This window comes from Prunus mume, linkage group LG3, assembly GCF_029339155.1.
Source record: "Prunus mume cultivar Tortuosa linkage group LG3, ASM2933915v1, whole genome shotgun sequence".
Classification (NCBI taxonomy): Eukaryota; Viridiplantae; Streptophyta; class Magnoliopsida; order Rosales; family Rosaceae; genus Prunus; species Prunus mume.
Window position 1 is genome coordinate 13,609,830 of NC_142700.1, and position 13,678 is coordinate 13,623,507.

The following is a 13,678-nucleotide window of genomic DNA, read 5'->3' on the forward strand; positions in this document are numbered from 1 at the left end:
TTCTGGTTTGAGCCCAAAAAAATCAGCCCACTTCTCTTTTCCTTTATGTGGACAGAGCAGAAAGTTGGTGGTGGAGGTGTAACAGCAGAAGTTCTATAGTGAGGGTGTTGAGGTTCTATCTGTTAACTGTTGTATTAAATTGGTTAATTGTTGTATAAAATTAGTGTTTCCCTCTTTTCGGCCAGGTAGGCCGATTGAAGGAGTTTTTGGTCATTCTTCTTTTTTGAGTGCGGGGCGTGCCACCACCAAGCCCCGAATTTGAGCTTGAATGGAATGTGAATAGATGAATGTGTTGCGTCCGAGATCTGACTTTAATCAAACGATTGTTCGGCCGAGCAAGGAACCTCCTCACGGCCTAGGTTCTTTCACTACCTCAGAGTCAAGGCTTTATGTAAGTAACCAAATGATGTGAAGTGGGTGGAGATGAAAATTGAAGGTGAAATGTAATGAAACGAAGAACACGTGCATAAAGTATAAGGTGCTTGAATTTAAATATAATTGAAAGACAAGTGCAGAAAGTAAAGTGCGTAAATAAATAATTTAAAGACCAATGCGTAAAGTAAAGAATGTAAAGATAAGTGCGTAATTTAAAGTGCGTGAAATAAATAATTTAAAGAAGAGTGCGTAATGTAAATTGCGTAAATTAAATAATTGAAATGCAAGTACGTAAAGTAAACTAGATTACGAAGAACAGTAAAGAAACATGAATTGAAGTTCAAATAGAATTGAAAAACAAGAACAAGAATGTAAAGGCATAATTGAAATCTACGGAAACTAGAACGGAAAAAATAAGAACTAGGCTATGGTTACATTATGCTACTCTTAGGATAGAAATTGAAGAGAATGTAAAATGACAAGTTGTGTGTTGTGGCGGGGGTCCTTTTTCTCTTCCATAAACTTGGTATTTATAGGGGCTTCGGTGCGTCTCAATTTGGTCGGTCGTCAATTGGCCTTCAAATCAATCATAATTGCTCCAGAATATCTTCAATCCCTTGTCTCATGCGTGTGATTTAATGTGAATAATAATATTTGATTTGATTTTCCTTTCATCTTGAGCTCTCCCACAATAACTTCAGTTGACCATCAAGTTGGCATAATTCCTATTTGAATTGTAACCTATGATAAAATCCTCATACGGATTATCTCTCTCCTTATTTAAACATTGACTGATTTTATGTATTCGGCCTCTTTTAGTCTTCCGACCGTATCTATATTTTTGGCCGCATATAGGCATATCTACATTTTCGGTCGCATATAGGCTTTCGACCGCTTTTATGCTCTCGACCATATTGATGTGTTCGGCCAGATTGGTGTACTCCACCACATGTAGATATTGTGCTACATTTATGATTTTGGGCTTCTATCTGACCTTATTGATTAGGCCCACCGAAATATAACTTGGGCTCACTATTAGCTTAATTGTCGGATCTTAGGCCTGACCTGGTCAAATTTCAACCAAGCTCAAACAATTGGTTAGTTTGATCCGATGATTAAGAGATAAGACCTCGTCTCACTATAGAATGATTCAGTGTAACATAGCATATAACTTTAGGCACTTGAATAAAGCCAAGCGAGTCAAAAGAGGAGGATTTCTTTAGACATCTTAGAGCTTAAGATATAAACCCTGGTGGTCCACTGCAAAAGATGCAGCCATGCCATCAACTTTCATAAGTTCCCATTAAAGAGAAGTCCAATCATTGTTTTGGCAGGGGAGGAAACAAAGACTTGATTACATCATCAAAAAGCTTCAGCACACAAAGAAGATTGGAAGCTCAAAGCCTAAAAACATGTTTTATTCTCCTTGTCCCAAGTAATCCACAAAGATAGTGTTTAAAATTATAGATGATGCTTAAAATAAACCTACATAAATACATAAAGATTGTTCTCTTATCAAACGTGTCGGTCCAATATGAGATTTATATTGCTAGGTTGTGAATTTAGATCACACATTCAAACAAGAATGTGCTCTATTTTTACTTGTTCAGTCAAGAATGTTCTCGTTTGCAATTTGAATGTGGACATTTTAATGCAACAAATGCATGCATGTCTACAGTCCATTTCAGATGTAAAGGCAGGGGAGTAGATAATTTGCTTTTGGAATCACTATCCTTTTGAATAAGCATGTCCAATAAGAACACATCTCTGTTTAATTATTTTCTGAAGATTTTACAAAGGTGGAATGTCCATTGTGATTGTTATCAGCTTTTCTCTTGGGGGATGGTGACTCCCCCAACTTGGACAAGAAAAAAAGCCAGAAAGCCCGTTTATCAGTAATGAGGGTTCTGCTCATAAGAGAAGAATTTAAAAAGCCTTACAGGTCTTGAATTATAATGAACAAAAAAGATATGGATGAAATATTAGAAACTCACTGTCACTGTATATGTAATAAGTAACAATTCATATGCATTATAATATTATATACATATAAATAATTTCAGGTATTCAAGTCATGTGTCTACAATGAAGCAAACTAGATACAAATGCTAGGAAAAGAAAAAGCATTTCAACTGCTATGTGCCTTTCATCACCAGAGAACACAAAACTGCCTATAATAATAATAATAATAATAATATATAAGGAAAAGAGGACAGAAGTTCTACAAATTTTGAAATGCTTATTTCGGGTAGAAGTGGCCAACATAGCCTTTGTATACATATTACATCTTTGAGCATAAAGTACCGAAGGAGTGTTTTCTATAAGAAACCAAAGAGACACCAACCATAGACTTGCAATAGTGTTGCTTTACAGGTATACCTTTCCATTTTGGGATCCTAAGGGAACCTCAGTTCAGTTCCATAGGATGAAATGAAACGCAGCAAGGATATTCATTGTGTCGCACTCTCAAATCCAATACCATCGAGCCACGAGACAACTTCTTCAATAGACGGTCTCTGCCTTGGATTGGGATCTAGGCATTTGCAGGTCACACCAAGCACTTCTAAAAGCTGCTTCTCATGATCCTTATTCCAAATTGATGAGTCTATGATCTCCTCCTCTCTCTTCTCAGATTTCATTTGAAACATCCATGATACCAAATCTCTGCAGTTTTTCCCTCTGCAAACTTCTACAGGCCTCCTACCAGTAAGAAGTTCAAGAAGAACAACACCAAAGCTGTAAACATCGCCCCTACAGGTTGCAGTCAATGTCTGACTATATTCAGGAGGAATATAACCCAAAGTCCCCACCAAATCTGTCGTAACATGAGTGTCATAAGGACGAAGTAGCCTTGAAAGACCAAAATCAGCCAGGTGAGCTTCAAATTTTTCATCCAGAAGAATGTTGCTCGTTTTTATATCCCGATGCACTATATTTGGCTGACAGCCCTTATGCAAGTAGGCTAATCCACGAGCTGCACCTTGAGCTATCTTAAGCCTTGCATCCCATTTCAGAAGCGAAACACCATCAACACTTTCATGCAGCCAATAATCCAAACTTCCATTCTCCATGTAGGAGTAAATTAACAACCTGTCATTACCATGCCGACAATAACCTTGAAGAGAAACAAGGTTCTTGTGCTGAGCTCTTGAGAGGGCTTCCACTTCAGCTTGAAACTCACGTTCCATCTGTCCACATTCCCCAGAAAGTCTTTTGATTGCAGCTTTTGTGCCATTGGGTAGGTTGGCTTTGTAAACCAGACCATAACCACCACAACCAATTATGTTTGCTTGGTTGAAATTGTTTGTAGACTTTAACAAGTCTGTTACTGTAAGTTCCTTACAGTCTGAATTCTGAAAAAGCACCAATTTTGAAGATGCTAGTGCTCCGGATAACCTGTGCGGCCTGCTGAGGTCGTCATCAAAATCATCATTTTGATCCTTTACTCCCCTCCTAGACATTTTAAGTAGACCAACTGCAAGAAGCAAAGCAATCCCAACCACTATGCTGATTGTGACACAAAGGATGCTGTTCCGACGAAATCTGTTGTTTGAACTGGATGGCATTACAGGCTTGAGACTTGTATTACTGACATCACCACATGGGATATATATTTCCCCACAAAGTCCAGCATTACCCTCAAAGCTTGAGCTCGGAAAGCTTAAGAACTGTCCTTCGTTGGGAATTACCCCATGCAAGTGATTATTTGCCACACTAAACTTAGACAAGAATGTGAGCTTGCTAAGCGACGGAGGGATGGAACCATGCAGATCATTGAATGATAAATCCAATGTTTCCAAGTTCTCCATCTCTGAGATAGAGCTGGGGATGGTCCCAGTAATGTTGTTCCTGCTCCAATCCAAAGCATGGAGCTGCTTCAGTCGTCCGATCTCAGGCCAAATTGTTCCGTTTATTCTGTTATTGCTCAAGTATATTGAAGGAGGAAAATTCGAGACCTGGTTGTATTGCAGGCCACTAGCACTCTTATTTCGTTTAACAAACAGCGGGATGCCAGCAGATGCAATAAGATTTGAATGACTGCAATTTGTAGATACGAAGCTTTTCAGCTCTGTCAGACTTTTCGGGATTTCTCCAGTGAGAGAGTTATTTGAAAAGTCCAAATAAAACAAGTTCTCCATCTGACCAATCCATGGAGGGATGCTGCCATCCAATTGATTCCATGACAAATCAAGTACTTGTAACTTCCTGCAGCTCAATAACCAAACTGGAATTTGGCCTTTAAGAGCACAATTCCCAAGTGCTAAAACCATTAAGCTTTCAAACCCACTTGCATTTTTTGGAATCTCCTCACCAAGGAAATTTTTTGTAAGAATAAGAGTCGTGAGATTTTTGCACTGCTGCAGCACAGAGAGTGCCCCAGATAAGTTCACAAAACTGTTATTTGACAATGAGATAAAGAAAAGGGATGTGAGTTTTGAAAAATCTTCAGGGATTGAGCCCCTGAATTTATTCTTAGCAAGGCTTAAAGTTTTTAACTCACGACAATAAGACAGTGAATTTGGAAGGAAGCCAGAAAAACGATTAGTAGCAAGATCCAGTGTGCAGAGATTAGGAAGACCAGTGAAATTCAGATCAATAGAACCTGATAGAGAATTGTTTCGAAGATCAAGAACTCGAAGATTTGAGCAGAGTGCCAAGGTTGAAGGCAATGGCCCAGATAACATATTTGAATGTGCAACTAACAGTTCTAGTCGTCTAAGGTTCCCAAACACATTTGGAAGTTCACCAAAGAATTGGTTTCCAAAAATGACTATGGTCTTGAGGCCAGAGAGCTTACCCAGTTCCTTGCTTATCGGGCCGGAAAGAGAGTTCCCAGAGACCGAAAGCTGCTCCAAAGCTGAAAATGAATACAAAGACTCAGGTAGATGGCCTGCAAATGAATTGTAGTCCAAGTGCAACTGTTGGAGAGACCTGCTGCAATTTTCTAAGCCTTCAAGACTGCCCGTGAGACGGTTCCAAGATATATCAAGAATTTGAGCTTCCCTGGAAGAGCTACAAATTTGAGGATTGAACTGACCAGTGAATGAATTGTTGCTTATGTTAAACACCACAAGATGTGGGAATCCTCCTAGCTCAGACAAATTGCCTTGGATTGAATTGCTTGAAATATTCAGTACTTTAATCGACTTCAAACCAGAAAGCGCACCTGAAACTGGTCCTGACAGCATGTTATTGCTCAAGTCAAGAACTTCCAGGTGATTCAAGAATGAGAGCTCTGCAGGCAATCCACCTTCAAGATGATTCAGAGAAAGATTAAGCAACTTCAGCTGATCCAATTGTCCCAACGAGCGCGAAATCGACCCTTTGAGACTCCTGCTGGGAAGAATCAACTGGGTGACTCTACTAGCAACTGTCCCATTGTTCACATTCTCACAGACAACACCATCCCATTGGCAGCAAATTGAAGTCTTGTCCCATGCTGTGATAATGGACCCATTTGTAAGGTTTCCTGCAAACTCTCTCAGTGCATGGAGATCATTTCGATCACAGGAATGGATTGGGGAATTAAGACCCAAAGAAGAAGCAAGATAGCAAGCCAAGAATAGACATTTGAGGAATGTCATTGGAATAAACCCCGTGTCCCCATTTCTGAAACCAAAGCAGAGCCCCAACTCAAGGCAAGGCTAACAATCCTATAAAACTCAGCTGAACAAGATGTTATTGGGCATGCACTGCTTTTCAGAAAAAGAAAAAAAGAGGAAGGAAGATATCCAAATGAAGAAACTTCTACACCCAAATCCCCAAAGCCCTTCACTTTAAAACCCAGCTTGCAACTTCAAATGAAGCAAAATTTACAAGTGAGTAAAACAAATGCAGTCACCAATGCCCGCTTGGAGGATTGAGATCCCAAGACCACAAATATGGAAGCGCAGAAACTTACTTCAATCTGAAGATGTTGAGCAAACAGTGCCCCGTTATAGAAAGAGAGAACACACACAAAAGAAGGAGCTTAAGTACTCACATCCCAAAGCACCTCATAAAAACAACAACTTGCAAGTGAAGCAATGAACACTGACCGCTTAAAAAAAGTGAAGCAGTATTTCAAAACCAGTTGAAAGATCCTCCAAGTCCCCACATGAGCTCAAGAGTCAAGACCCTTGACTAAAAATCAGCAACCCCAACCAAACCCCCTATTTTGCTGAACAAGCATCCTCCCTCTACACCAAAAGAGAAACACCCAAATGCACAAATTTCAAACCCACATCCCAAAATCATCACAAAACACCAAATGAAAAAGCACGCAAGAGAAGCATAAGAAAAGGAGGAAGCTTTTGAGGCCTACCACTAGAACCATGAACCCTCAGAGCCCCACAGTGAAATGGAAAAAGGTTTCAGGGTTTCACAAGCATTGCCATCACTTGGCAGTAAAGTAACCCAACACAGCAGAGTCCCCCGCTTTTTTGTACCTAACATCAAACAGTGAGTGAGTGAGTGAACAGTGACCGCCTTTTCCACATTTGGGTCTTCTCCAATTTCAAAACCAGACGTCTCTCTCTCCCTGAATTTTCAAAGCCAAAAAACAAATGAGATAGAATATAAAAAAGAAGAAGAAAAAAGCAGTCAGATATTTCAAATCAAAGACACAGTAGTGTAGTGCAGTACAGAAAAGGAAACTTCTCTCTTTCTTGAGAATCTTTATTTTATTGGGCAAACACACTGCTGAGAGGCGAGAGGTTGGGGGTTATTTTAGTGGGTTGATTTTGATTTTTGATTTTGATTTGAACTCGGCACTCAAGGAGCTGACTTTTTGCTCAAATTTTCTCTTGGATTTTATCTCAGTCTGCAAAAGTCACACTCTTTGTCAATACCCAATACCTACTATTGTCTCCTTTCTCTTCTCTCTCTGCAGAAAATCAAAATTGTAAAAACAAGTCAAATTATTGAAATTATTTTTGTGTTTATGGTAGGCCCCGGTTTGATGAGGTTAGGACGAGGTTTAGTGCGGTCTAACGAGGATAGTATACTCTTAGCTTCACGCTTTCGTGTCGCGCGTGGAACTAGTTACTAGTTTATACTCTTCATATGTGAAAGAAGTGGAGAAGGATGTTTGGGCGTGGCCTACACGAGTTGTGCCAGCCCGGCTGGTGAATGAAAATAGTTGAGTGGAGAGTCAAAGTGAGCAACAGTAGATGCTTTGCGGTGGATCGAGCGCGGTAGGCGGACGTCGCGGGTATAGGTTATAGGCAGCCGTTGGATCCAAAATACTCAACCTACCCTCAGCCACTGGATTTTCGGGTCAACTACTCAACCTACCCTCACGTGAATTCACCCAACCCTCATACACTTTTTCTACTTTTTCTTTTTACCAAAAATAATTTTTTTTTATAACGAAAATTAACCCCAACATAACCTCTTCCCTTTTCATTTCTTTCTTCTTATTATTTAAATCTTGATTTTTGTTTTTGCTTGGTGTTTAATCTTAGTCGTGTATTATAAATCTAAGGATGTGTGAGTAACAATAAGCAATATGTAATTCAAGCGGTTAAGATCAGTCTCCTGCATATGAGGTCTTATAATTCCTCATCTCTCAATATCGTTTATATAAATTAGACTAGCCTCTTGGCACTTGCTCACGCATGTGCCAATTGGTTTCCTTTTTTATTTTATTTTTAGAATTAAGAAAAGATAACATGGGTAGTTATGTTCTATAAAAGTAGGACCTATTATCTGATTTTGTTTTTAATTTTAATTTTTTGAAATATGAAAAAAATATGAATTTATCATATTATCTTCATTTAATTAATAATTTCAATTCTTAATATTTGAATTAACTAAGAACATTTTATGGTATTTTGAATGTTTCACCATTCTCTGCCTTTTGCTCTATGTATATAGATAGATAAATAAATGTGTGAGCAACAAAATAAAAAAATTCATAACATGTACTTGTTAGTTAGGCAATAACAAACAAGTTTGCTTAAAATTACAAGATGAAATTTGATGAAAAATATTACAACCCCCACCACCCCCAAAAAAAATAAAATAATAAAATAAAAACTTAGCAAAAGTCAACTGGTAAAAGTTATAGCTTAAAAAGTTGACATGGGTTAAAAACTCATTATGTTATCTTGGCTGGTTACAATTTCTTTTTGCCTTCAGTGCTAGGAACTTTTGGTAAACTTTCATGATTAAACCTCACAGCTGACAAGTGAAAAGCTTTACACAAATCAAGGGATTCATCCTTAAATTGATGACATTTCCCACGATAAAAAAACATCACTGATAGCTTATTGATGGGCTTTGCCTTTAGGTCGTTGACAACGCTCAAAGCAATGGTTTAGAAAAAGATACCACACATTAAATGTTAATTGGATTTTCTCTATCAACCGCAAAGTGCTAGGACTATAGATGACGAACTAGCTCTGGCAAAAACCAAAGCAAACGGATTATCAAATGCCCAAGAAGGAAAGAAAGGGAGAGGTTGCCGGCAAAAAATTGTTATAGGATGTGGAAAGAAATTTGGAGTTGTTCTGTTAAGAGAGTAGTTTTCCGGTGGGATATGTATTTATTGATACTATATATCTTATGGCTTGTATATTTATTAGGAATGGACTTAAGGATTTAGAATTGGACTAGTTGATCAGATTCCTAGTTTTAAGGGTAAATGATTATGGATTAAGATTTTAACATAGGACTCACATGATTTTTGATACTTATGCGTTAGTAAATGCATGGGATTAGCTCAGTTTTTACTCAATTGGGAGCCTCCTGGTTTAGATATGTTGAAATTAAATATGGATGGTTCTAGGAGAGCAGCTTCAGGTTGTATTGGTGCTGGCAGAGTGATCCGTGGGGTTAATGGCAATTGGATTTGTGGTTTTGCTGTGAATTTAGGCAAGGGGCAAATCCTTGAGGTTGAGCTTTGGGGCTTGTATTTTGGGCTTTATTTGGTATGGGATAAAGGTTTTTCTAATCTTCTTATTGAGATGGATGTTGCAATTGTTGTTTCCCTTGTTCAGCAAGTTGGAACCTTAAGTTGTCATCATCTTGTTGCGTTGATTCAGAGCTGTTGTGTTCTTATGAGGCGTATTAGCAACTGTCACCTTACTCATGTTTACAGAGAAGTGAATGTTGTAGCTAATCGTATGACTAACTGGAGCTTTAACTTGGATTTGGGGGTTTGTTATTTGGATGAGGTCCCTGCTTGGGTTAGCTTTTTCTTGGAGGATGATTTTTTAGGTGTTGTTAGGCCTCGCTTGATTTGTACTAGTTAGTTGTCATTTCTTTTGGGGGTTTGTCCCCCCTATCTCATAAAAAAAATGCATGGGATTAGAATAATTCTAATATCCATGTGTTAGGGAAAGAATGAATTCGAGTAATTCAAATACCCATTTTTATAAGTAAACATGTCATGAAAGTAAAGCTTTATATTTTCCAATGTTATAACATGTGGTCAATGGGGTCTAGCACAATGTAAAATGACATTGACTTGCAGACTAACGGTGTTAGGTTCGAACCGCCACGAGACCTTAACAATATGTGTGAAAAAACACTCTCTCATTCTTCTTAAACACTTTTAACCGCTTGAGTTACAATTCCTTATTCATTATATTTTCTTGAGATTTATACATAGTTGCAAAAAACTGAAAAGTAAGATGAAGCAAGAAAGTTGCAAACATGTCTTTAGCTCGGTAATAAATAGTCTCAGGTTCGAACCCCAATTAAACCTCTCCTTCCCTTCCCCTTCCAAACCCTGAGAAGAAAAAAGACTAGGTAAAAAAGCCCAGGACCAAATGTGCCCCGAAACCCAACCAAATTACCAATTGGGTTAAGCTTGTGAGTTAGGAGCCTCCCTAAACGGCTAAACTTGACCCGAATTATGTAAAGAATCCGAATCCGATTAGCTTGATCTGACCCGATTATAAGTGCCACCCCCGAAGGCCTATCCGCTTGTCCCTGGTGAACCCATTTGCTCTGCAATGACATTGCTGCTCTCATCGGTGAATTAATGGCGGAGATGAAGAGTTTCAAGACAATTGGGGTCGTGGGTAGCGGCCAAATGGGCTCTGGAATAGCCCAACTCGCCGCAACGCATGGCTTTGACGTTTGGGTCCTAGACACCGACCAAGACGCTCTCTCCAGAGCCACCAAGTCCATCTCTAGCTCCATCCAGCGTCTGGTTTCCAAAGGACAACTCAGTCAGGTTGGGAACTCTCTCTTTACTTTGAAGTTACAAAGAAAGTGGAAGAATAAGAAATGAAAAGGAGAGATAATTTTGCCACATGATGTTGATGTTGAATTTGTTGATAAATTGGAAAATCAGTTAAGTTTGAGCTAGAGGGTTGTAGCGGCCCTGGTGGGTAAAGTTTAGTTTTTTATTTGCTAGTGAATTTAGTGATTTTTAAAACTAGTTGTTGGTGGTGTGAGTTTTATTCTTTATATGCTTCCTTACATGATGGGCTGAGCTTCCATTTGTCATTGATTTTGTGAACTGCTGTGAGTCGATGTCATGAGTACCCTATACTTGCTTAGGCGGAGGCTCGATGTACACTTTTTTTCTATAATTTTATGCCTTACATAACTGTGACTCGGTGTTCTTTGGCTATGAGTAATGTGTGGTGAGAATTGTAAATGTCTTTAAGTTATGAGAATACGGCAGGGGTCCACGTACCCATAAGCGGTAAGGGGCAAACACGTGTTGCAGGCAAACCTCAAAAGCTCTGGTTGAAAATTAACCGAACCCTTGATGATACTAGTGGAGGTATATATGTACACAGCCAAGAGGATTTTGTCTGATAAGGGTGCAAAACAACTTCAGCTTCACTAACCTGAGAGTCAGGTTTTTCATTCTTACTCTGTCTGGATATATATCCACTTTACAGAGTTCTAACTGGAGCTCTACTTGATTAGATTGTTTGAGTTTGATGGGCATTGTCTTCATCTGAGCTTATGGTAGTTTGAGCCATTTCCAGCTACGAATTAACCTTGTTGATCATCACCGTTTCAAAGTCTCGCATTTTACCCTTTTCAATGAAAGTAAAGTTTGTAATATGCTCCTTTAGTTGAGTTTTCCTTATCATCTCATTTCCCGATTGAAGATGGTGTCTTCTTCAAGTAAATCAGCATTTGTTTTATATAAATTTGGAGAATACTGAATTAACTTATTAGCAGTGGAATTCAAGCTGTTCCAAAGTTTTTGTTTTATGACGGCCTTATTTAGTTATTGTTGAAGAACTATATAGTTACAATCAGTGCTACTTTGATCATATGTATAGAATGAAAGGAAACCATACACATGTTCACACTCCCGCACACCCACAAAATTAGGGCTTGCATGCACAGATCACACAGGAGAGAGAGCTTTGGGGTTCAGTTCTTAAGAACTTGTCAGTGCTACTTTTGTCCTGATGGCTCTTCACTAATTGTTCTCATGAGCTACTCTCAAGCATCAGTTGATTAATGCTGTTATATTCTTGAATTATAAAGGGTACCAAACTGGATAGTGTTAACACCTAAAATGTTGGCTTCAGCCAACTCATCTGGTTCTATCTTTGTGTTTGTGTTCTATGACAGTATCGGGAATTGGAACCATGGTGAGTACTTGTCGAAAAAATATGTGTGTGTCTGTGTGTATATCTAGATTTAAATAAAGAACAATTTCAAGCTGAATGGAATCCTGAGGAGGAATTGCATTTGAAGGCTTTGCTGTGAAAGTGGTTTTTCCTAGGAAATAAACCGTATTCAATTTTAACACTTCACTAAATCCTGCTTAAAAGGGATATCTTAGCATTTATCTTTGAGACAGGGATGACACTAACTGAATAGTTTTGCAGCTAAGCTACAATGGTGAGCTCTTGGCATACCTGAATTCAGAGTAAAAAACCACTGATGAAAAAGAAATGTTTCCTCTGTGATTTGAGATCTGTCATATGTGCATTATATAAACGAGAGCTTGTTTCACTGTAAGGGTGGGAAGTTTAACAAATCATTCCATTTCTTTTTAACAGGCTGTAGGTAAAGATGCTTTGGAACGTCTATGGTTTACCTCAAACTTGGAAAAGCTTTCTTCGGCAGATATAATTATCGAAGCTATTGTGGAATCTGAAGATGTGAAGAAAAAGTTATTTCTTGAGCTAGATAAGATCACAAAAAGTTCGGCCATACTGGCATCTAATACAAGTTCCATCTCCATTACTCGCCTTGCGTCAGCAACTAGCAGACCACACCAGGTTATGCTCAGAATATGCTGCTTCTTTTTATCCTGAGATTATGCTTATGATGATAATGTTAGAATTAGAACTGAGAACAATTTATAATTTTTTTTAAAAAATATTTGAAAATAAACAAATCTTGTGCTGATTAACTATCTATGAAAATATGTGACGTTAGAAATCTGATTGTGATCTCCAGGTGATCGGCATGCATTTTATGAATCCTCCTCCTATAATGAAACTTGTTGAGATTGTGCGAGGAGCAGACACATCAGATGAGACATTTGATGCTACAAAAGCCTTGGCAGAAAGGTTTTTGACTTGGATACCTTGAATTCCATGAAAAAGGAAAAATTTCCTTTTGTTCCCCTTGGCAATTTACCATGCACATTTCTGATTAAGTTACATTTCCTACTCATATAGCCAAATAAATTCCCTGCCATCTTTTTAACTGTGGACTGTTGAATTGGCAGGTTTGGCAAGACAGTAATATGCTCGAGGGATTATGCGGGCTTTGTTGTAAACAGGATCTTAATGCCGATGATTAATGAGGCATTTTTTGCACTTTACACAGGTGTGGCAACAAAGGAAGACATTGATGCAGGAATGAAACTGGGAACAAATCATCCAATGGGTCCTCTAGAGCTTGCAGATTTTATTGGATTGGATGTCTGTGTGTCCATTCTGAAAGTTCTTCACGCTGGCCTTGGGGACAATAAATATGCTCCCTGCCCCATCCTTGTACAGTATGTTGATGCAGGTCGTCTTGGAAGAAAACGAGGTATTGGGGTATACGACTACCGTCAAATGCTTGGATCAGTTAATCCCTCATCCAAACTTTGAACTATAGGCGTTTCCGGAATATCTAATAGCCATTGTCTATATGGTACATTGTGGTTCACTTGAAATAATCGTGCAACACATTTCTATTTCAATCTTGACCTGCCAAATATAAAGCTTGAAGGTTCTGAGTTGTAAAGGGGAGCCACTTAAGAGGAATCTTACAAAAACCAATGGCAAAGGGGATCCTCATAGGCATGTACACTGGTTGTGGATTGTATTACTTTTTTCTTTTAATAACATAATTCCCCCAGATTATTGCATTTTCCCCTTGTTCATTTTAATTATTT

At 38.5% G+C, this 13,678-nt stretch overlaps 2 protein-coding genes across 2 annotated transcripts; one reads left to right on the forward strand and one right to left on the reverse strand.

The window, feature by feature from the left end:
• Window positions 1–2,549: 2,549 nt before the first annotated feature.
• PSKR2 (phytosylfokine-alpha receptor 2) lies at window positions 2,550–6,691 on the reverse strand. Its single transcript, XM_089048706.1, has 2 exons — window positions 6,680–6,691; window positions 2,550–6,020 (listed from the first exon to the last, which is right to left on the reverse strand). The coding sequence occupies exons 1-2, from the start codon at window positions 6,689–6,691 to the stop codon at window positions 2,826–2,828; spliced, it is 3,207 nt and encodes a 1,068-aa protein (XP_088904832.1). The 3' UTR covers window positions 2,550–2,825.
• A 3,524-nt stretch (window positions 6,692–10,215) lies between these two features.
• On the forward strand, window positions 10,216–13,651 carry LOC148918793 (uncharacterized). Its single transcript, XM_089048299.1, has 4 exons — window positions 10,216–10,540; window positions 12,345–12,566; window positions 12,748–12,860; window positions 13,022–13,651. Exons 1-4 carry the CDS (start codon window positions 10,346–10,348, stop codon window positions 13,389–13,391), a joined length of 900 nt encoding a protein of 299 aa, XP_088904425.1. The 5' UTR covers window positions 10,216–10,345; the 3' UTR covers window positions 13,392–13,651.
• Window positions 13,652–13,678: the final 27 nt, after the last annotated feature.

Bases quoted from the DNA above. Each gene is read 5' to 3' on its own strand.
- LOC148918793 (XM_089048299.1), top strand. From the start codon at position 10,346: ATGGCGGAGATGAAGAGTTTCAAGACAATTGGGGTCGTGGGTAGCGGC. The intron at 12,567-12,747 runs GTTATGCTCAGA...TGTGATCTCCAG, and splicing joins CAACTAGCAGACCACACCAG to GTGATCGGCATGCATTTTAT. The intron at 12,861-13,021 runs GTTTTTGACTTG...TTGAATTGGCAG, and splicing joins ACAAAAGCCTTGGCAGAAAG to GTTTGGCAAGACAGTAATAT.